A 24670-nucleotide genomic window follows, 5' to 3' on the forward strand; every position below is an offset into this window, starting at 1 on the left:
CATATCTGGCCTCTCTCACCTGAGCCACAATGTCATTCTCAATATAAACAAAATCATCATCAATTCAAAACAAAGTGAACAAATATTTAACATTCAAATGAATGTTGAAAAATAACATTTAAGCGTTTAAAAGAGGTAGGGGAGAGAGGGGGGAGTAGGTATTAGTGTTGAGATGGTGTTAGGGACACAACTGCATGCATTTCACAGAAATATGAAAATTATGAAAATTGCCATTTAATTTTTTTTTACACATGTTCAAAAAATTATGTATGGATAACAAACTTACGAGACAAAAGAATTTTTAACAAGTTTATTTTGCAAAATCTCAGTGTATTCAGAAAATAGGAAGAACGATCTCTTTCATGAGCAACGATCTTTGTCCTCATAAGTTCATGTAACTTAACGATCAGAACTACAAGTGCGAACGTTTTATTGGAGGTAGTTTGATGAGAGAAAGACATTTGGAAATCTTATAAGCTGGTTTGTTACGAATGCGCTTTTGTTTCAAGTTGATAGCATTGGGCAACAAAGCAGGTCGGGTGAGACAACCATGACCGCCAGGAGTATAAGCACGCAACGTAAAAGAGTGTCCGGATTTCGTACTTACACCAACCCAGCCTAAAAATGTAAAGACAAAAATGAAGTTTAGTGAGGACAGTTTTGAGGGATGAAACCACACATGCTTATATATAAAATTTGGAAGCACTGAATGTGTTAGTATTCTACAAATTTTGAATGCAGTATAACTGAAAACAGCAGAGAAAGATGAAGTATTTAGCCTTAGAGGATGGAAAAAGGTTGCCAGCAGGTGGCTTGTCTGTAAAGATATATATGTATGTATCACAGGTAAAAATGATCAATAAATTCAGGTAGATATCTTGTAAGCATTCAGTGATTATGTAAACTTGGTTATCTACACATCAAATAATCAGAAACCAATAGCTTGCTATATTTGGAACACCATATCCGGTACACTATGAAAACAAATTATAAAATAAAAAAAGAAAAACTTGAAATAACCTTACCAATTGATGACAAAACAATATCACAGACTGTTTTTTTAAAACCAGTGCCAGTTAAATGGAAAGTTTTCCCAACTAAGGGTGGGATTAGACGAAGTCTATCTTCATCTCCTAAAGGAATCTGCAAATAAAAGTTTATATAAAAAAAAGTCATTTCTTTTAACATTTCATTAGTAGTGTAGCCCTCTCTCTCTCTCTCTCTATATATATATATATATATATATATAGATATATATATATATATATATATATATATACACACACATATATTGCATATTTAAGATAATTATTTCTTTATTGCCAACAGGGGGGGATAAACATAGAGGGGACAGACAAAGGGGTTAAGTCGATTACATTGACTCCAGTGCGTAGCTGGTACTTATTTAATCGACCCCGAAAGGATGAAAGGCAAAGTCGACCCGACGGAATTTCAACTCAGAACGTAGCGGCAGACCAAATACCGTTAAGCATGTTGCCCGCCGTGCTAACACTTCTGCCAGCTCGCCGTCTTATGGTCACATGCAATCGGTATTTAGGTCAAATTTGTGCCTAAACTCCAGTTTTAAATGCCGGGATGTGATAGCTGTGTAAATGAGAATTGGTTGTGAGCAATGAACTGATGAAAGTGGTATGTGTGTAACAGAATGAAAGCATAGACAAGCAATTAAAGAAAAAAAGTGCAGAAAGTCTATATTAGTAGGAGGTCATGAAAAATTCTGAGAGTCTGAGGTTCTTAATAATTGAGATGGTAGACTCCAGGAAAAGGTAGAAAGGAACTCTACAAGATTGATATCGCAGAGCTTGGTAGGGAAATAAAAGTTACCATCATGGTATTTTATTCTATCATTTTCACGGTTTTTATGTCAGGGTGTATAAGGAGTGGATGGTAAACAGTGATGGGCATGTATAAGGAGTGAATGGTAAACAGTGAGGGAATGTATGAGTGGGCAGTGAACAGTGAGGGAATGTATAATGACTGAGCAGTGAACAGTGAGAATGTATAATCATAGGTGGTTGAAAATTAATTTACCTGAAGCACATCTTTTCCAATATTTTCTTTGTAGAAATCTTCAGCTTTTTCTATTTCCATGACATGAACCTTAATTTTAATATTATTTATAACAGTAAGGAGAACATTTTCTGTACCCTAGTTAAAAAAAACAAAAAAAAACAAAAAAACTTTAAAATGTTACAAAAACACATATTGAAGGAAGCTTTTAATACGAAAAATTTGATTAGAAAACAAAATTTAAAACTATAATTTTGAAATCTGTTGTATGAAATAATTAAAAATGTTTGTTAATTTGGTTTTGTCTTACACCACTTCAAGTTCTTCAATTATAGTTTGAGTATTTCCACCAAATATACTGACAGGTGTTAGGTTGCAGAATTATCACCTCGACCAGGAAATATTCTTTTGTACTCTAGGCACTAAGCTCGAAATGTGGGGGGGGGGGTCGATTAGATCGACCCTAGTACACAACTGGTACCTTATTGACTCCAAAAGGATGAAAGGCACTGGCCACAACTACAGTTTCACTTGGCTTGACAAACACAACAAATTGCCATGGTCATGATCACTTGTCATTGCCTCCATCAGAGGATGCTTCACCACCTCATCCCATGTCTTCCTGGGACCACCGCTTCCACAAGTTCCCTCCGCAGTTAGGAGATTGGCACTTCTTTATGCAGCTGTCCTTGTCCATCACATGGCCATACCAGCACAATCTTCTCTCTTGCACGCCACATCTGATGATGCTTATGCTCAATTTTACTCTCAAGATGCTACTGTCATATATATATATATATATATATATATATATATATATACACACACACATACACCTGTTCACCAATATATATATGCATTCTCACTCACCAGATAAAGGCCCTAAACTGTGAAGCAAAACCTCACAGAATTCAAATCTTTAATAACATTTACTTGCAGACTTCCATCAAAAGTCCCTCCCCAAATACTTGAAAGATTTATGTGTTTCTCTTACCTCGACATAGTCGATGCGACCAAGTCCAGTCACAAACATTGCTCGATTTGGTTTCAGCACAAAAGTGCGTGGTCGGAACATTTTACATGACAACAGGATTTGAAGTTCCTCAGGATTCAGAAATGATGTAATCTTTAAAAAAAAAAAAAGTAAAACCTGGAACCTTGTGATTGTGAAGAAGAGAACTTAACCACACAGCCATGCTTGCACCAAAACTCACCTGTTGTGTATTTATGACTCCAGGTGTGTCATAAAGCCAACGACTCTGTTCCAAGGTTGATTTAAATATTTCGAGTCGTTTGGCTTTTTCAGATTCTAATTTTGTATCAAGTTCTGATGGTGTAATCGAGGCGTCTGGCTTAGCTGTGTAGGAGGTAACACTAAAGCCTTCATATTCGTTGTCAGGAGGAGTGACAAACTGTGTCATTCGAACCAGTCCTACGACAAAGGGAAACAGAAAATTTTTAAAAACTGAATAATGTAAGTGAAATGAACATCATCATTAAACATCTGCTTTCCATGCTGGCATGGGTTGGACAGTTTGATAGGAACTGGCAAGCTGGAGCGCTGTACAAAGTTCCAAGTGTATGTTTTGGCATGGTTTCTTCAGCTGGATGATGCCCTTCCTAACACCTACCTATTTACAGAGTGCACTGGGTGCTTTTACATGGCACAAGCACAGGTGCATTTTATGTGACACCAGCAAAGGTGTATTTTATGTGGCACCAGTATATACATTCCTTTATTTTATTTCTGTAAAAAAAAAAAAAAAGGGTATTAACTCCATAAAACTGGGCATGAGGAAAGGCAGTGCCTCTGATCTGAGTGGGAAAGAAAATATCTTCAAACTAGAACACACTCCCAAATGCTGGCAACCAATTCAGCTCCTCTAAAGGTACCGAAGAACCAGGTAGGCAACCGAGTAGGCCACAGCAGAAACAGAATTCAGAAGCTGAAACAAATATCACAAGAATCCCATCTGGAAGTCTAATGATACGGCCAGTCCTCTACACTAGGCTGGTACTACTCTCCCCTGCTCCCAGTCGAGGGGTTTTGTCTTACAAGGTACTAGGTGATCCTGTCGATGCTGGGGCCACATACAAAGCACTGATGCTGATGCCGCAGAAAAAAAAACACTGTTGATGAAGCCATGTAAAAAGCATTTGGTACATTCTGTAAAGTGGATGCTGTTAAAAAGGGTATCCAGCTCTAGAAACCTTGCAAAAACAGGTAATTGGAGCCTGGTATGACTCCTGGTCTAGCCAGCTCCTGTCAAACCATCTAACCCATGCCAGCGTGGAAAGCGGATGTTAGTTGATGATTTTGTCCATTACAAAATACAATTAGCAGGTAAGATGACTAACCACTGTTTTTCTGGAACGAAATACAATTGTTGAAGAGTTTGATTTTCAAGAAGACCATCAAATAAATACTCACCTCTCAAAATAGCATTATCACTCGATCCATATTTTTCTAATCTGATTCTTTGACGCATTTCCATTTCTTCAATCACCTCTGTATCTTCTTGAAGTCTTGCTTTACGTTTATACATCTGTTCTGATGTTGGTGATAAAATTGGGAATTTTAGTAAATTTAAAGTGGTGCCTAAAAGGAATTTAAAGCAAAGATAACCGTCGTCAGAAAACTTTTTAAAGAAAATATGAATTTTTTTTTTTTTTTTTGCAATTGAAAGCAATTCCTGTATAAAATTCTTAAAATAAATGAAGATACATTAACAGTTTCATTACTGTATTTATTTTGAGATGGACGGAAAAGTGTCCCCAACTTGTTTGCTGTTACCACAACGTTTCGGTTGATGTACTCTCCAGCCCTTTATCAGCCGAAATGTGGTAACGACAAACAAGATGAACACACCTGTCCATCCATTGTAAATGACGTAATTGGTTTCATCATCATCATCATCATCATCGTTTAACGTCCGCTTTCCATGCTAGCATGGGTTGGACGATTTGACTGAGGACTGGTGAAACCGGATGGCAACACCAGGCTCCAGTCTGATTTGGCAGAGTTTCTACAGCTGGATGCCCTTCCTAACGCCAACCACTCAGAGAGTGTAGTGGGTGCTTTTACGTGTCACCCGCACGAAAACGGCCACGCTCGAAATGGTGTCTTTTATGTGCCACCCGCACAAGCCAGTCCAGGGGCACTGGCAACGATCTCGCTCGAAAATCCTACAGGAGCCAGTCAGGCGGTACTGGCAACGGCCACGCTCAAAATGGTGCATCTCATGTGCCACCCGCACAAGAACCAGTCCAGGGGCACTGGCAACGATCTTACTTGGCTTGCCGGGTCTTCTCACGCACAGCCCATTTCCAAAGGTCTCGGTCCGTAGTCATCGCCTCGGTGAGGCCCAATGTACGAAGGTCTTGCCTCACCACCTCAGCCCAGGTCTTCCTGGGCCTACCTCTTCCACGGGTTCCCTCAACTGTTAGGGTGTGGCACTTTTTCACGCAGCTATCCTCCTCCATTCTCACCACATGTCCATACCAGCGCAATCGTCTCTCTTGCACGCCACAACTGATGCTTCTAATGTTCAGCTTTTCTCTCAAGATACTTACACTCTGACGGGTATTCACATTGACATTACACATCCAACGGAGCATACTGGCTTCATTCCTTGCGAGCTTACGTATGTCCTCAGCAGTTACAGCCCATGTTTCACTGCCATGTAGCATGGTTGTTCGTACGCATGCGTCATACAGTCTGCCTTTTACTCTGAGTGAGAGTCCCTTTGTCGCCAGCAGGGGTAAGAGCTCTCTAAACTTTGCCCAGGCTATTCTTATTCTAGCAGCTACACTTTCAGCGCACCCACCCCCACTACTAACTTGGTCGCCCAGATAGCGGAAGCTATCGACTACCTCTAGTTTTTCACCCTGGAATGAGATAGAAGTTGTTTGTATTTAACAAAGCAGAATTAAGAAAAACTTACCTGGCCAAACAGAAACGGTTGCTTTTTGGAAAATTTCGCGTGCTTGAGATTTACAGAAATCCGACTCTAACAATATGTTGAAGATAGATGACTTTCCAACATTACTGCTTCCCACAAGATAAACATCACCTATTTAAAAAATAGCAAACATTTCATTTGATTAAAAACTCTTGATAATTCGAAATTTCAATGTTTTGTTTTATTTAATGCGTTTTTCATTAAGAAACATTAGATCAATAATTAGATAAAAGCACCTCTCCCCCTCCTCCCCCAGGTAAACACAGTTAAGTGTCCAGCATTATGAACAATTGGATACAAATTTATAAGAATTTGGATGAGATATGACGGCTCGGCCGTCTCTCCCCAGTTCTTATATTAATCATTAAATCCAGAAATACAACACGAGGGATAGCGGTGACAACAGATCAATAGTTTATTCTAGGTTGATGTAGAGCCGTTTCGTTCCTGGGTGAATAGGCATGCCGCTAGAATACCAAAGGAAGCTTCGATGACATGTCGGGGTCGAGTTGGGACAGCCTGGAAGAACGTCTTCTCACGACACCTGCTGGATGGATAAGAGATACATGTGGTCGCCACCGCTGCTAGAGAGAAAAGAGATCGAACGCTATTGCTTTTTCTCTACCTGTTGCATTGCGCATGCGTGCCCGAGTACTTCCGCTGACGGCAAGTCCCTTGCACATGCGCAATGGCACTTCCCAAGATGGCGGCCACACGCGCCACTACAAATTTATCATTAAGACAGTACATGTGTAGAACCTTATCCATTTGATCACTACCACTCAAAGAAAATAAAACTGAAAAGAAAGGGACTATAAATTTAAGGGGCTGGTTCCAAGTTCACTTAATTTAATCATCACTGTGTTGTAACTGTGGAAAAGGCACAACAACAACAATAAAACTGATCTCTATGTCTCAGTTTTCTTGATTGGTAACAGGCTCCATTCCTGCTTTATGACTGAGATGAGGATACATCGGTTTCCTCCGTGGCAGAACCCAAATACCTTATACGTGTGTGTGTGTGTGTGTGTTTATGTCTGTGTTAGTCCCCCACCACCACCACTTGACAACTGGAGTTCGTTTGTTTACGTCCCTGTAACTAGAGGTTAGACAAAAGAAACATGTATGCAATATATACGAGGCTTAAAAAGAAAGATTAAGGGCCGGGTTTGATTCGTTCGATCGAAACAATTAAATGATAAAAGAGGAGAAACTGATAATAAAAGAAATGCTTCTCACCATTCTTTCCATGATCGTCGAACAGTTTGTCTATAAGATTTTCAATACCATAACCAGTCTTTGCACTAACTAATTCTATATGTCTAATGTTGTAACCGGAAGGATTCCAACCAGCTTGGGAACAAGCTGTGAATAAATATTTCTTCAGCCTTTTTAGATAAAGTGGAGAATCCATCGGGATGAGATCAACCTTATTTCCAATGATATAAACTGGTCTTTTACGACCAATAATGGGTAATATATCATTTAGCATACTGTTATTGATATCTGACAGATCAACGGTGAACAGCACAATAGCACGAGAGTCGTGGATTTTAGATAAGATTTGCGGATAACCTTCGATAGGAATTTTCATGTTTAAACAATGTTTGTGATATTTCATTAACAAACACCGAAAGCAAAGTGTTTTCTCCATTCTTTCAAGAGTTAAAGATTTAAATTTTTTACTGCTTATATACCCTGGGCGATTCTGATCCTGACAGTGTAATGTTGCTCCACACCCGGGACAGTTCACGTTACTGGCCTCGATGGAAGGGTCTGGTTCCCCAACTGAGAAAGGTTTTTTCTTTTGTGGATCTTCATAAGTTTTTATACTCAGTCGTAGTTTATGTAAAAAGCTTTCAGTCTGGTCTGCAGTAAAATTTAATTCTTCATAAGCTTTAAGTAGCTTTTGTGTTGCATCACTTTCATAAAAGACATTAGAAAGTCCAAGCTGACCCTCAATGTTTGGCCTTGAGATTTCGGTTGATTCCATCATTGGCTCCTTTCTAATGTTTTCCTTATTCAAAATCATGCGAGTGGCAACAGAAAGTCCTTCAAAAAGATCATCATCCTTTTCGTTTTCTTCTTCTTTTAATGCTTGTTGTTGTTTCTTTCTTCTCCTCAGATATTTCTTATAGTTTCGGCACAATATCATCTTTGGTATTTCCAAACAAATACTTCTTCGCGTCAAAGGACAAGGAACTGTAATTCCTCGTTCATAATCAAACTTTAGAGTTCGTCTCTGAATATCATTTAACTTCACATTACTCAAACATTTCCCCAAATTTTCGTGTATATTCCCAGTATTTAATCTAAATCTCCGAAGAGGGAATCGACTTAACATTGAAAGAGACATTTCCTAAACACGTGTTTAACTTTGATAAAAACCAAATTCAAATCTGTGGACCAGCTGACACAGAAACCTCAAACGAACAAACTCCAATTACCTACAAAATCTAACGAAACTATATTAATTCCTATAAGATCAATAAGTTCTGTGTCCCTTCAACAGTTTTATTTATATTTCTAGCCATACCTTACCAAATATTTTATTACCCAAGTGTTACCAACGGGTGTCTATTCGTTTCAAGATCTTTCAAATAATGGTTAAAACCGCTGCTGTTTAGAATTTCCACTTTGTTATGTGTAAATAAGGTAAGAACCACGAATTTGATGTTTCCGATTATTTTGTTCCTTTATTTTTAATTAAATATTCATATAATCTTAAAAACAGAAACATATTTGAGCTTTAGTATCTTATTAAAATTTACCGTTTCCTAATTCGTAATTCGTTTATGGTTCTTTGCTCTGAACTGCAATTAAAACAGATGAAGCTATTTAATTCCAATCAAATCAATTATGTTTGTGTAATAATTACAAGGTTCTCTTTCTGCCAGACCCTTTATATGTAAATCAAAGGCGGGAGTAACGAATACGTATACCCCTGTTTTCGGCCTAACAAAAACCCTAAACCCTAAGGTTAATGTCTAGATACACAAAAACCCTAAATATCTAGTGGATCTAGATGTTAACCAACCCTAAACCCCGGGTGTACGTATTCTTTACTTTCGTCGTGTCCTGTTGTTTTGGCTTGGCAATAATTGAGGTAGGGTTCAAATTCCGCCGAGGTCGACTTTACCTTTCATCCTTTCGGGGTCGATAAATTAAGTACCAGTTGCGTACTAGGGGGGGGGGTCAATCTAATCGACTGGCCCCCGCCTCCCGCAAAATTTCGAGCCTTGTGCCTAGAGTAGAAAAGAATAATTGAGATAGGCTTGGACTAAGTTCTGCTGTTATTAATCTCGTATAAGAATTTATGGCATTTCTATAGATCTGTACCCTTCCGACTTTGTTGCCTCATAACCTCCAGAAGAATGGATAGTTTTTAACGATATCTTCAAGAAATACAGCTGAGGTGCCGTAGATTAAAAGTATGTAAGGATTTGCTGGAAAGAATTTTTTCCGAGAGGCTGGCGAAAGGAATTTCGGAAAATTCACACGACCTAACTTTTCCCCACAACTATCATTAAAATTGATATCTTTTAATGAAATTTTATTAAGACAAAATTCCTTTCAAACGGCGGAATTGCATAGATTACGGATTAGAAAGAAAATTGTTGGGAATTTTTTTTTTTTGTCCGAGGAGTGGAGAGAAGATTTCGAACCAGGGAACCCACGTAAATTGGAATCTCTCCGTTTTGACAGGGATTTTTTTCCACCACAACCTTTGAAATGACGAGGATCGTGTTTATATGAAAAAAAAGATTTGGAAATTTATGATTTCTTTTTTTTTTTTTTTTTTTTTTCACACCACTTAACTCCAGACTGATTTTGGCGAATTTTCTTGGCGCTACGCACTTAAAAACCGTGGAAGCCTTTATTAAGGTGAAAAACGAAAGGTGTGCGATTCAAGGGAGATAAGCAACCCCAGCCAAGCGAGTCTGTGTGTGTGTGTGTGAGAAAAAGCATTTTCTAACTGAACGTATTGGTATTAAAATAAATTATCTCTTACATACCTCTTTTTTTTTTTTTAATTATTGTAGATAAATCCCAGCAATGACCTTCGCACTAGCACGGTATATTGCCAAAGTCACCTGCCACTGCCTCTGTGAGGCCCACCACTTGAATGGTGCTTTTTATGTGCCACAGGCATGGGTGACAGTCAGACAGCACTGGCATCGGCCAAGACTGTGATTTCACGTGGCTTGACAGGTCTTCTCAAGCACAGCATATTGCCCAACATTTGAAGTTATGTGACACTGGCATCAGCCATGACTACAGTTCATATTCTATAGTATATCTACGGTGTTACTCATAGCATACTATTGCCCAAAAGACAGCCTTGTTGCCACTTGTTACTTTATTGAGAATGCTATCAAAGGAATTAATTCTTAACTTTAAGAATCTTGTTTGTTTTTAAAAAGTTGTAAAGCATACAAAAATGTTTCTAAAACTTCAATGTTTTATTTTTAATTTTCTTTTTCTTCTAAAGTTGATTATTCCTTAGCCAGAATGTCGTTCCAAGTGAATTTGCCACCCTCTGTGGTGACGAAAATGGCCATGTCTGAACAGACTGAGCAAGATGAGCCTAAGAAACAGTCTCGTGAGGATTGGAAGAAGATGAAGGAGTTAGAGGAGGCTCGTAAAGCTGGTACGGTTCCTGCAATGCAAGATGAGGAAGGAAAGTAAGTCATCTCATATTTTTTTCACTTTTTACTGCCTAAGTTTTTTTTTTGGTGGGGGTGGGGACCAAAAACTCTTTCTAATTTCTCTCCTGTCAAAGACTAGATTTGAACCTCTCACTGATGGAAGTGATTTTTGAATGTGTTCAGTTTTACTTGAAATTTTGTTCCAGTTAAATATATTTCATTTAAATACAAACTTGTTAAAAATTCTAATATGCTTGAGGCATGTTTGAACCTCAAAGAAAACCATTCACTGTATTTTGTGATGGAGAAAATTTCTTGCTGTAGATAAATAGATGTAAATACACGGAGTCGGCATGCTGCGTCCCCTGGCCAGACTCTGTCGGCTACATGCATTTCAGAGTGGTCATCCTTTAGCAACAATACTTAGTTGCCCCCAAATAGTCTGTTTTGAAATTTCTGAAGTGTTATCTGTCCATGAAATATATTATTTTCTTTCCATATTTTTCTTTCAGAGATATCAACCCCCATATTCCACAATATATTATGCAGGCCCCATGGTATTTTGGGGCAGATAAACCAACACTGAAACATCAGCGACCCCAGGAACACAAGGAGAAGAATTTTGCTAAGTTAGATGAGCACTACAGGAGAGGAGTAAAACAGGTGAGTTCTTTTCTTTGACTGTTCCTTTCAGCTCTGAAGCCCTTTAAAATAGTCAGGGAAAATAGAAATAATAATGTATGTCTCCGACAATAAAACCCTATCAGTATGTTTTGTTTTGTCTTACATGACATGCTTTTATCTACTTCTTTCTTAGGTAGTCGTTGCTTCTAAATACCGAAAAGGTTCCTGTGAGAACTGTGGATCAATGTCACACAAAAAGAAAGATTGTTTAGAGGTAAAGGATTTTTTTTATTGTGTTTTTATATGATGTCAGGTTGTATGGCTACATACATCCAAACATTTATATATATATATATATATATATATATATTTATATCATAAGATTTTTAAACTTTTAAATTTTCATATTCAAAAGAGACAGAGACTTCAAATTCGATATATCGATTTATTCACCACTCTATGTTAACATTTCTGTGCCAAACTTATCCAGTGACTGGTCCATTGGATTTAGACGTTTGGCACTTCTTCAGGAGTGGTTACCTTTCGAATAAAACACGAAAAAACACATACATAACTATTATTGGGTCTTTAGGACATCGTTAGCTTTCGTGTTTGTTATTATAGGGGAGATAACTCCTTAATTTTCTATTTTTATTGCTCTCCTGTGGATTTCCACTAGATTAATTATTTTGTTTATTTCTCTTTACTATACTATATTACCCGTATATGTATGCATACATACACATGCACACACACATACATACATATATATACACATACATATATATATATATGTATATATATATATATATATATATACATACATATACACACATATATATACCCATACATATATACACCCATACATACAAATACAACACACATACATATATACATACACATGCACACACACATATACGCACACACATATATACATATACATACATACACATACATACACAGATATATATACACATATATATATATATATATATATATATACATATATACATACATACATATATATACACACACCCACACACACACACACTCTCTTTTATGCACTCATCCATATATGCATAATTGCACATACATGAGACATCATGCTGTACTTCATCACATCTTGAGATCATTTATACCAACGAAATGTACCTCTTATGATATGCGTACATTTCAGAGCATTATTCTTTACTTTATTAATCAATTTATCCTTAGAGAAGAGTATGTGGTACAGTTCCACCGTACAGAGCGAACAATACTTTCTTCCTCTCTCATATGGCATTGATCTAGCTATTATAGACCATTCTAATGAATACTGTTTATTACTTTCCTTAAGACCCCAGATGTATTTGCTAAGACTAGTGCTAGCCATTTTCTTCCTATCTCTAAAGCATGAGAAATGGTTAGAAATTCTACGGCATACCTGTCCTGCCGTAGAATTTCTAACCATTTCTCATGCTTTAGAGATAGGAAGAAAATGGCTAGCACTAGTCTTAGCAAATACATCTGGGGTCTTAAGGAAAGTAATAAACAGTATTCATTAGAATGGTCTATAATAGCTAGATCAATGCCATATGAGAGAGGAAGAAAGTATTGTTCGCTCTGTACGGTGGAACTGTACCACATACTCTTCTCTAAGGATAAATTGATTAATAAAGTAAAGAATAATGCTCTGAAATGTACGCATATCATAAGAGGTACATTTCGTTGGTATAAATGATCTCAAGATGTGATGAAGTACAGCATGATGTCTCATGTATGTGCAATTATGCATATATGGATGAGTGCATAAAAGAGAGTGTGTGTGTGTGTGGGTGTGTGTATATATATGTATGTATGTATATATGTATATATATATATATATATATATATGTGTATATATATCTGTGTATGTATGTGTATGTATGTATATGTATATATGTGTGTGCGTATATGTGTGTGTGCATGTGTATGTATATATGTATGTGTGTTGTATTTGTATGTATGGGTGTATATATGTATGGGTATATATATGTGTGTATATGTATGTATATATATATATATATATATATACATATATATATATATGTATGTGTATATATATGTATGTATGTGTGTGTGCATGTGTATGTATGCATACATATACGGGTAATATAGTATAGTAAAGAGAAATAAACAAAATAATTAATCTAGTGGAAATCCACAGGAGAGCAATAAAAATAGAAAATTAAGGAGTTATCTCCCCTATAATAACAAACACGAAAGCTAACGATGTCCTAAAGACCCAATAATAGTTATGTATGTGTTTTTTCGTGTTTTATTCGAAAGGTAACCACTCCTGAAGAAGTGCCAAACGTCTAAATCCAATGGACCAGTCACTGGATAAGTTTGGCACAGAAATGTTAACATAGAGTGGTGAATAAATCGATATATCGAATTTGAAGTCTCTGTCTCTTTTGAATATGAAAATTTAAAAGTTTAAAAATCTTATGATATAAATATAAACTGTGAGAACGACCCTTAAGGAATCTAATTAATGATCTCCTAAGGTAAGTTCTTATGCTATATTGGTAACGGTTGCTACATCCTCTGGAAAAAATTATTATATATATATATATATATATATATATATATATATATATATATATATATATACAGGGTGCGGTGAATATACTGACGTCTAAATTATGCAAAAATGTAAGTAACACTGACATCTCATTTTAACAGATATATTTACCAAAATTACATGAAAATATCTTGAAATACTAAAGAGTAAATTTATTCAATAAAATCGCCATTGGCTTCGACCATGACCTCCAGACGACTTTGGAATCCCTTGCAACTCTTCTGGACGGTCTCCTTGTTTAAGTTGGTAAATGCTGCCATAAGCAAAGCTGTTTGTATTTTTGTTTGTCGTAATATTTAAATTCAATAAATAAGTTAACAGTCATTTCTTATATATAATCAATACGATCTAACTGAATAACTTGCAATATTCATCGTACAATTTTGGCAGTGTTTTCAAACTTGTCAATGGCAGATATTTCTTCTAGTGATCGTATATTTTTTGCAAAGAATAATTTGGTTCTTATCTAAATTCATTTTTTTCCGTTTTTGTCTAATTTCAGCGTCCACGCCGAGTTGGTGCTAAATACACAGGTGATCAAATAGCAGCTGATGAATATATCGTACCTGTAATGAACTATGATTATGATGGGAAAAGAGACATCTGGAATGGTTATGATCCTGAAGCACACCAAAAGAAACTCTTTGGAGAATACTCAAAAATATTACAGGTAATAACAGTATGGCTTTTGATGTTTCACAACTAAGCAGGTACATTGTAGTAGATTGGATCTGCCATTTTGAAGTAGTTGTCGCATGTTATTGAGAGAATGTCATATGTTGTTCTGAGGCAGTAAATCGCTACTGTTTCATTGAAAGTCATATATTGTTGTGATACAAATGTCATATAGAAATGTGAGACCATATTGTATATTACCTGTGAAGGTCCAAGCTTAGCTGCACAGGTGTAAGCATAGCTGTATAGGCATAACAAGGCTGCATAGATGCAGGCTTGACTGTGTAGCTTGCTTCCCAACCATATGGTTGCAGGTTCAGTTCCACTGTATAGCACCTTGGGCTACAGCCTCTGCTACACCTCTGCTACAGCCTCTGGCTGACCAATGTCTTGTGAGAGAATTTGGTAGACAGAAATTGAGAGGACAATCACATATATATACATAGGCACAGGAGTGGCTGTGTGGTAAGTAGCTTGCTAACCAACTACAAGAAGAAGGAAGAAATTAAGTTCTGGGGTTGATTCGTTCAACTAAAATTCTTGAATGCAGTGCTCCAGCATGTCCACAGTCTAATGACTGAAACAAAAGATATAAAATGAAAGATTATCCACTTAATTGGCCATGTTTTCAGGTTCCCAACTGGGAACCAAAACCATGCTTAGTGTTTATTTCTGATGAACCTATATCTCTCACTGGTCATTGTAAGATACTGGTATCATAGCTAGACTAGGCTTCGCTGATGAGGTCTAACAAGATCAGAACATTCCTCGAGTTATCACCCTTCAAACTTATTCTTCACTGTGTTCCAGATTTTATTAATCGTAATTCAAATTTCTTTGGTTGGAAAAGTTGTCTTCCATCTCTGCCTTTTCTTTTTTTTTTTATCAAAATTCATCACTGAAATAATTATTTGCTCTCATTACTTCGGATATAATTTAAAATTAATTAAAATTGTTTTTTGTTTATCACATCAACAACACCAACACAATGTCTTCACTCACTCAACATGCCATAAACTGTCTTACACTTGAATATATTGGTATTTGTTTGAAATATTCACCCTTCGCTATTCTACACAAACTAAACTGTCTGATCACTTTGATACAGGCCAAACAGTTGCTAAAGGAAGAGAAGGATGCTGAAGATATAAGGGAAGACACTGTACAGAGGGTGAGATAAACTTTACTGTTGTTGTCTTTATTATCATTATTATTATTATTATTATTATTATTATTATTATTATTATTATTATTATTATTATTATTATTATTATTATTATCATTATTATTATTATTATTATTATTATTATTATTAATATTATTATTATTAAGGCTGCCAGCTGGAAAAATTGTGAGCACACCAGGAGAGATGCTTAGTAGTATTTCGCCAAGGTTGACTTTGCTTTTCATTCTTTCGGAGTCAATAGATTAAGTACCAGTGAAATACTGGGGTCGATGTAATCGGCACATCCTGTCCCCCAAAATAGCAGCCCTTGTGGCAAAATTTGAAACCAATGTTATTATTATTATTATTATTATTATTATTATTATTATTATTATTATTATTATAATTATTATTATTATTATTATTTATTAATATTATTATTCTTTATTATTATTTATTAATATTATTATTATTTATTATTATTATTATTATTATTATTATTATCATTATTATTATTAAGATGGTGAGCTGGCAGAATCGCTGACATGCTGGAGAAAATGCTTAGCGGTATTTTGCCCATCACTATGTTCTGAGTTCAAATTCCACCGAGGTCGACTTTGCCTTTCAGTTGAAAATATATGAAAAAAAAAAACATGTATATTTTATGCCGTGAGGTTAACAGTTCTGAGAATTATAACCTGAGAAGATAAATTGTTGTTTATTTTATTTGGAAATGCTCAGATTTCTTATTTTGTGTCTTTTTTTTTTTTTTTCTTTCAGACGCGGGACAGTGATGATGAAGACAAATATGCAGATGACGTTGACATGCCTGGTCAGAAGTTTGAAACAAAGCAAAGAATCACAGTTAGAAACTTGCGTATTCGAGAAGACACTGCAAAAGTAATTCCCATTTTCCAATTTATTTTTTTGTTTCTGCAATTGTTCTGGTTTTCCTTCCATGTTGCTCTGATCTGTTACCATTCTTGTCTTCAACATCATCATCATCATCATCGTTTAACGTCCGCTTTCCATGCTAGCATGGTTTGGACGATTTGACTGAGGTCTGGTGAAATCAGGTGGCTACACCAGGCTCCAATCTGATTTGGCAGAGTTTCTACAGCTGGATGCCCTTCCTAACGCCAACCGCTCCGAGATCATTGTCTGTTCTGTTTTTAATCAGCTAAACTTCTACACTCACAACCAACACTGATATCAAACAGACCAAGGAGGGAGATTCTATGTGGTCTCTCGACCTGTTAGACATTTCTTAACATCACACTGTACGACCTTAAAACAAGGTCACATTAGACGGTGTATTTTAAGAGGTACAAAAAGATGAGATGGTCATGGCTGGAATGCCTTTGATCATAGATCTGCTTCATAAGGGCTGAAGTGTCCGAAACAACAACACTGGTTAGAAAATTACTATTTGTAAATCTCACAACGAGAGATATTCAGCCACAGTACTTTGGAGTAAAGATTGTTTGCCAATATAAAATGGCAGTAATTTTCTAATTTATAAATCAGTGACTAGTTGTCACTTTGAAAACTATATATTTCGAACGGGAATTTGACAGCGCCACCTCTAGCCGAACAATTATTCTGTGCTGATGAAGAAGGGAAATAACCCAGGAATCGTGATACACAGATATTGTTTTCAGCTGAGTGGGGGTGCTAGATTCCCTTGTTTGAAAATATAAGTACACAGATCGTGTCGTATAGCCAGCTGGAGACGATGTCTCCTGGGGCTAAATTACAGCAACATTCGTCCTAAACCAGGACTGCCATGTTATGTTGGCAAACAATCTTTACTCTAACAACACTGGTGTCGAGAGAGAGAGAGATATAGCAAGCCCATCAGCTAAAATCTCCTCAAATACTTCAAGTTAAACATTCATGTAATTTTCTCTCTAATTGCCATCAGAATCAGCTGTAAGAACTAGGATCATCCCCATATTGAAATTCTCAATTCATCTGTTATTGCCAGTAGTTAAACTGGTGGAGGCTGAGAATTGAACTCTAATGGACACCTGCATGCTAAATTCTTCATTGAATTCGTTGTTCTCTCCCTCATCTTGCTGACAGCATATCTGTACTTAGATTTCTTGTAATACCGTTTCTGTGCCTCTTTCTTCTCAAAGTCTTTGCAGACTAATCTTATTAACTTTTCTTATCTTTTGCAGTATTTATATAACCTCGATCCAAATTCCAGTTTCTATGACCCTAAAACAAGGGCTATGAGAGAGAATCCCTTTAAAAATTCTGGAAAAGAAGAAACAGAGTATGTACTTTTGTTTTTTTTATAGAGAAGAATAAATCAATTAACAATACAGTTTGATCTCGTATTGGTTTTGATGAGAGGAACTACACACTCATTATATGAAATAGTTTGAATGGTTCAATGTGTGTATGACAAGGCTGGGCCTTCAGTGTACTGCAACAGACCCTCCAGTAGGATTCATCACAATCCCTGTCTGTCCATTTTCATTCACAAGGTTTAGGTTGAGCTAAAGCTTTGATGGAAGACCCTTAAGCAAGCTGCCACAGACTGGGATCAAAGCCAGTGCTTCATGAGAGCCTTTTTTCTCTTTTATATGTTCGATTTGCAGTCCCTCCAAGACTGGTGAGATTGATGCTGTTAATGGTCTGTTTAAACTGTTGCAGGGAACAGATTACAGGGGGGACAACATTCTGGGGAAGAAAGATTGGTCATAGTGGCTAGTGCAGAGTAAGCATGATGGGGTGACTATAACAAAGGTGATGATAGTTGGAGAGATAAATGGGTCAAAGGTGTCTTAGTATGAAAGGTATGAGAGCAGCCAGCTCCAGGAAACAGAGACCAATATAGTAGTGAAAGAAAAGAGAGAAAGAGGAGACAGCATGACTGGAGTGTCCATTATCGATGGAATGCCAATTAACTGAGTGACATGTGTCTTGATAAGCAAAACATAGCTAAACCCCAGGGCATTCATTTGGCCATGAATGTCCTAGAGTTGAATACATATAAGCTTTTATTTACTAATCTAGATTCCTAATTGATATTGTTTATTTGTCTAATTATTGTACTGCATATTGATAGTCCTTCATTGTCATTAACTCACTTTGTGCCTTTCTCCTCACAGACTGAAATATGCTGGAGATAATTTTGTTCGATATTCCAAAGATGCACAGAAAATGGCCCAAAGACAAAGTAAAATTGTTTTATTTGATTTCTTGTTTCATTGATTTCAATTTTTATTTATTGTTGAATAACTCTGATTAGTTTTTTTCTTGTAGAGATTGTCAATTAAATATTAAGGAGTAATTAATATGTCTGTTTTTTCCAAGTATGCGCATCTGATCTGATTTTGCACAAGGTATTAGCAGAAAGTTTCAGGTCTGTGCATACTCTGATTTTTACTGATTAATGGAAATGCATGCACAGCTGATGATCGTTACTCAGCCAACCTAATGAGTCAGTCCATCAAATTGGTTACTCATGAGTTCCACTTGGGTTCAATTGTTATGCAAGGCTATTTAGACTGCATTAATCCAGCTCTGATTTTTACAATTGATATCAAATTCAACCAAGATGCCAGCATCAAATTTTGTATCGAGTTCAGAAAGTCATCATCATATGTCCATTTTCCATGCTGGCACAAGTTGGACGGCTTGACAGGAGCCAACCAGTCGGAGAGCTGTCCAGGTTCCAATTTCCTGTTTTGACATGGTTTCTATGGCTTGATGCCTTTTTTTATGTCAAATGTTTTACAGAATGTGTTGGGTGCTTTTCACGTGCTACTGGCACAGGCACGAGTGCAGGCATCGGCATGAATGCATTTTACATGATTGGAGTCTGGTGCAGCCTCCTGGCTTGCCAGACCCCAGTCAAGCCGTCCAACCCATGCCAGCATGGAAAGTGGACGTCAAATGATGATGATGATGATTGTTTTGAATTAATCCTGGATTATTTCAAAGCTTCAAGGTTTCAACAAGTTGCTTATTTTTTGAATGATAATGTAGGATACGTGTGAAAGGCCAGGTGTGGCCAGTTTAAATACTAAAGAGTTAAGAGAGATTTAGCTACTGTTTCTTGCAAATCTAGTGCCATGTAGAAGCTCCTTTGTTTGGCTTGTAACTTCATAAATTCTTTAACGATATTGAGATTGTTCCAATAACGGTCAATGAAGACAACTGACATTTCACATTTACAAAAAAAAAAAAAAAGGAGCAATAAAATTGTGAATCAGGTTTGGTAGGTATTGAACACCAGTTGTCTATTTTACATTTCAGTGTTTGCCTGGGATGCATATGAGCGTGGTGTTGATGTCCACCTCCAAGCTGACCCTACTAAGTTGGAATTGTTACACAAGGAATATGAAAACAGAAAGGATCAGTTTAAGACGGGTCAAAGAGAAAGTATTTTGGAGAAGTACGGAGGGGAAGAACATTTAGAGGCTCCACCAAAACAGCTCCTTTTGGCCCAGTCAGTAAGTAATTCGTTTTATATCAGGGGCCAATTTATAATATTTACCTGGCAGACTCATTAGAGAGTCAGATAAAATGCATGTGGTATTCAGCTGTAATTATTGACATTCTGAGATCAAATCCCATCAAGGTTAACTCTGTATTTTGTCCTTTTGAGACCCAAAAATAAATAAATATTCAAGTGCTGGAATTGAACTGGAGTGTTTATATTTAAACATTTTTCTGTATATTTTGATATTTAGGAAGATTATGTCGAGTATTCACGTCATGGGACGATTATCAAAGGCCAAGAGAAGGCATCTATCAAGTCACGCTATGAAGAAGATGTTTATCCAAATAACCACACTGTAAGTTTGTGTTAGATTTTATTCAATATCATCATCATTTAACATCTGTTCTCCATATTGGTATAAGTCGGATGGTTTGACAGGAGCCGGCAATAAATGATTCCTTAAGATGTACTAATTTGACTAATTAGAGTCAGGACTAATCACTATTTTATTCTGGATCCAACCTTGAATGGATGATAATGATATATATATATTAAAATATAACAGATTTTTTTCTATTATAAAATTGAACCTGGTGTTCAGCTAAACATTACTGAGGGCTCTATGTTTGACATTCCTAATCTAAAAGTCTCCTGTTTTATGCTTAAGAACAAAATAATTATTTCTAAATTTCTTCCATGGCTCTTCAGGAAAAATTATTTATGTAAAACATTTTGAGTAATATTTTTGTGTTTTTTTGTTTCCAGAGTGTTTGGGGTTCTTACTGGAAAGAAGGTCAGTGGGGTTTCAAGTGTTGTCATTCATTACTAAAAGGCAGTTACTGCACTGGAGAAGCTGGTAAAGACGCTAACAATGTAAGTTTCTCTTGTCTGTCTGTTTGTCTGAGGTTGTGGAAGATTTGTTAATGAGGACTTTCTGAGGTGAAATGCCACCAAGGTTGACTTTGCCTTTTTTAGGGTTGATAGAATTAAGTACCAGCCAAATGCTGGTGTCAATGTAATCATCTATCCCTCCCGACCCCTTTTCCTAAAATTGCAGGCCTTGTGCCAAAAATTGAAACTCTTATAATTATTATAGTGATTATTATCTTCTATGTTCAAACCTCAAAGAATTCCTCTCAGTCCATGGCTATGACACTCGCCCCACTACTCCTGTTCATGATCAGAGATATACATATCGTCAGCCTCTAAGGAAGATGCTCAACTGGTTATGGCCAAGTTACTGACAAGCAAATCTGTGGTGTTGAACAGAATATTTTTTGTGGCCCACCTTTTCTACCAAGACAAAACATTTATATGATATCAAAGATTGTTTGCCAACATAACATGGCAGTCGTGGTTTAGGACTAATGTTGCTGTAATTTAGCCCCAGGAGACATCGAATTGTGTCCTTATATTTTAGAACAAAGGAATCTAACACCCCCACTCAGCTCAAAACAATATCTGTGTAATTTTCTAATTTATAAATTGGTGACTAGTTGTCACTTTGAAAACTATATATTTTAAACAGGAATTTGGCAGCGCCACCTCTAGCCAAGCAATTATTCTGATGACGGGAAATAACCCAGAAATCGTGATACACAGATATTGTTTTCAGCTGAGTGGGGGTGCTAGATTCCCTTGTTTGAAAATATAAGGACACAGATCGTGTCATATAGCCAGCTGGAGAAGATGTCTCCTGAGGCTAAAATTACAGCAACATTTGTCCTAAACCAGGACTGCCATGTTATGTTGGCAATGAATGTCTCATGTTGTAAGTTTTAAAATTAGTAATTTTCTAATGTATATGATAACACTTCCAATCAACGAAGGGCAGAAGTCATGAGAGCCACTGCCTGCTGGTGGTTGTTTTTATTATTAATCTTTGTTAGAATTTAATATTCTAATTCTAGTTAAAATTTTTTTTTACAATTGTTTTCCTCAGTCTGATTTACTGGAAATTGAAAATAATTTACTATCTGGACCACCAAAACAAATTGAACCACCAAAGTCACTTCTTCAGGTAATTTTCTTATATTTGTCTGATTGTTTTAATTAAAAAAAAATATTATTAAGAAAATAGTAAAAAAAGCAAAATGATTGAGGGGCCTGCTTAGCTATCATGTAATTATGGGTTCAGTCCCACTGCGTAGCACCTTGAGCAAGTGTCTTCTATGATAGTCCCACCACCAACTAATGTCTTGTGACTGAGTTTGATAAACACACTATGTGGAAGCCTGTTGTGTGCATGTATGTTTGTATGTATACATATATATCTATCAGAAAAAAAGAACACCGACAAAGAAGCTAATTTGCTGCAAAGTCCTTTGTAATAATTGTTCTGCCCTAAGTTGTAGACACTCCCTTGTTACTCTCTCCATCAAAAGTGCAAGGGCCAGTGATTAGCCTTCTAAATACCTATCACCTGTGATGCTGTTGTTCACCATTTGCAACATAAAAGCTGAAGAGGTTGTTGAATATTGTCTGTTTACTCTTCCTTGAGAAGTGTTCTTTATTTTAATTTTCAAAATTGTCCACATTCGTTGTAGAATAATAAATTTTTCTTTCTCCTGTCCCCCCCCCCCCCCCCCGTCTGATTTTTAGCAACATCAAGAAAGAATAGCGAAAGAGAAAGACAACAACAAACATCCTAAGAAGAAATCCTCAAAGAAGAACTCAAGCCACAAGAAGGGAAGAGAGTCTGAGAAAAGTAGCAGCAGTAGTAGTGGTAGTAGCAGCAGTGGTAGCAGCAGTAGTAGTAGTAGTGGCAGCAGCAGCAGCGATAGTGACAGCAGCAGCAGCGACAGCAGTTCAAGTTCTGAAGACGAAGAAGAGAAAAAGAAGAAACTTATGGCGAAGGTAAGTCTGGCAGTCTTTAATGAAACTGAACAAAATAAACGAGCGAAAGCAGGATCATCATCATCATCATTTAACGTCCACTTTCCATGCTGGCATGGGTTGGACGGTTTGACTGAGGACTGGCAAGCCAGAAGGCTGCACCAGGCTCCAATCTGATCTGGCAAAGTTTCTACAGCTGGATGCCCTTCCTAGCACCAACCACTCCGAGAGTGAGGTGGGTGCTTTTTACGTCCCACTGGCACAGGAGCCGGTCAGGCGGTGCTGGCATCGATCACATTTGGAGAGTGCTTTAAAGTGATCTCAGTCAAAACTTTCCATCAAAATTCCTTGTTAATTCAGGTTCCAAACACCAGCTTAATAATGACAGAATCATGTTAGTTTCAAAATTAATTGGTACAAATGCAGTGTTTTCTAACAGTAATATAATAACAAAGGGGTCAAATTTATCTCCCAAGTTCACTAATAATCCTTATTTCTAATCTCTTTAGTCTCCCTAGTTGAATAATATTCTTAGAGTAAAAACTTGTTTCTTTGAAATTGGTGAAGTGTGAAGAAGAAGACTGATTTAACCTTTCGTTCTCTCCCTGTAGGCTCTCAAGGCTGAAGAGGAACATCAACGATGGGCTGACAACTACCTTAAAATAGACGAGCGTAAACGTCCTTACAACAGTATGTATGAATCAAAAGTTCCGACAGAAGAAGAAATGGAAGCTTATCGTATCAAACAATTCCGATCAGATGATCCAATGGCTCACTTTGATAACTGAAAGTTTTGGTACAAATTCCATCAACAATTTAGGCAATTTTTATTTTTGTTTATATGTAATATTTCCAAATATCTCTTTGTTATTGACAAACATTTCTTCAATTATATCCCCTCCCCCAACCACCATTACATGCTTCTGTATAAACTTGTTCTCAATTAAAACCTCTTTTACTTTTTAACTCTTTTACTTGTTTCAGTCATTTAACTGCGGCCATGCTGGAGCACTGTCTTTTAGTCGAGCAAATCGACCCCACGACTTATTCTTTGTAAGCCTAGTACTTATTCTATCGGTGTTTTTTGCCGAACCGCTAAGTTACGGGGATGTAAACACACCACCATCGGTTGTCAAGCGATGCTAGGGGGACAAACACAGACGCACAAGCATAAACACACACATACATATATATGCATATATATATATATATATATATATATGACAGGCTTCTTTCAGTTTCCATCTACCAAATCCACTCACAAGGCTTTGGTCGGCCCGAGGCTATAGTAGAAGACACTTGCCCAAGGTTCCACGCAGTGGGACTGAACCCGGAACCATGTGGTTGGTAAGCAAGCTACTTACCACACAGCCACTCCTACGCTTCTATATAAACTTGTACTCAATTAAAACCTCTTCATTTATTTTTATTCTAATCAGTATTTTTCAATATAGCTAAGTGTCCATCATTATCATCATCCTCACCATCATGATCATCGTCATCATCATTGTCGTTGTCATCATCATCATCACTACCACAACCCAACGAGAAATTCTGCCTCTACACAATTGCTTGACCTTCATGAAATAGCAACGAAATCACTCTCAGATCACCCCCTCCCTCTCTCCGAGAAGGACGGTTGTATTGAATTTTTTACCTTCTACC

General features: G+C 36.8%; 2 protein-coding genes across 2 annotated transcripts; one reads left to right on the top strand and one right to left on the bottom strand.

Annotated features, from left to right (window-relative positions):
* Positions 1 to 296: 296 nt before the first annotated feature.
* LOC106868619 (nitric oxide-associated protein 1) lies at positions 297 to 8366 on the bottom strand. The gene is made up of 8 exons (XM_014913965.3): positions 7233 to 8366; positions 5976 to 6104; positions 4463 to 4630; positions 3246 to 3463; positions 3026 to 3157; positions 2053 to 2169; positions 1026 to 1143; positions 297 to 618 (listed from the first exon to the last, which is right to left on the bottom strand). The coding sequence occupies exons 1-8, from the start codon at positions 8347 to 8349 to the stop codon at positions 413 to 415; spliced, it is 2205 nt and encodes a 734-aa protein (XP_014769451.2). The 5' UTR covers positions 8350 to 8366; the 3' UTR covers positions 297 to 412.
* Positions 7478 to 23971, top strand: LOC106868620 (pre-mRNA-splicing factor SLU7). Its single transcript, XM_014913966.3, has 15 exons — positions 7478 to 8648; positions 10486 to 10678; positions 11155 to 11305; positions 11460 to 11540; positions 14374 to 14541; positions 15655 to 15717; positions 16492 to 16611; positions 17895 to 17992; positions 18834 to 18901; positions 19984 to 20180; positions 20421 to 20525; positions 20936 to 21043; positions 22113 to 22190; positions 22772 to 23026; positions 23617 to 23971. Exons 2-15 carry the CDS (start codon positions 10506 to 10508, stop codon positions 23791 to 23793), a joined length of 1842 nt encoding a protein of 613 aa, XP_014769452.1. The 5' UTR covers positions 7478 to 8648; positions 10486 to 10505; the 3' UTR covers positions 23794 to 23971.
* Positions 23972 to 24670: the final 699 nt, after the last annotated feature.

The sequence above is a fragment of the Octopus bimaculoides genome, chromosome 14 (assembly GCF_046866305.1).
Source record: "Octopus bimaculoides isolate indiv1 chromosome 14, ASM4686630v1, whole genome shotgun sequence".
NCBI classification, from domain to species: domain Eukaryota; kingdom Metazoa; phylum Mollusca; class Cephalopoda; order Octopoda; family Octopodidae; genus Octopus; species Octopus bimaculoides.

Excerpts from the sequence above, each read along its gene's own strand:
- LOC106868619 (XM_014913965.3), bottom strand. The coding sequence starts at position 8,349 with ATGTCTCTTTCAATGTTAAGTCGATTCCCTCTTCGGAGATTTAGATTA. Across the intron at positions 3,158-3,245 it reads GAGTCATAAATACACAACAG|ATTACATCATTTCTGAATCC; the intron begins GTGAGTTTTGGT and ends TTTTTTTTAAAG. Across the intron at positions 1,144-2,052 it reads TTGGAAAAGATGTGCTTCAG|ATTCCTTTAGGAGATGAAGA; the intron begins GTAAATTAATTT and ends TTTTATTTGCAG.
- LOC106868620 (XM_014913966.3), top strand. The coding sequence starts at position 10,506 with ATGTCGTTCCAAGTGAATTTGCCACCCTCTGTGGTGACGAAAATGGCC. Across the intron at positions 18,902-19,983 it reads GAAAATGGCCCAAAGACAAA|TGTTTGCCTGGGATGCATAT; the intron begins GTAAAATTGTTT and ends TTTACATTTCAG. Across the intron at positions 21,044-22,112 it reads CTGGTAAAGACGCTAACAAT|TCTGATTTACTGGAAATTGA; the intron begins GTAAGTTTCTCT and ends TGTTTTCCTCAG.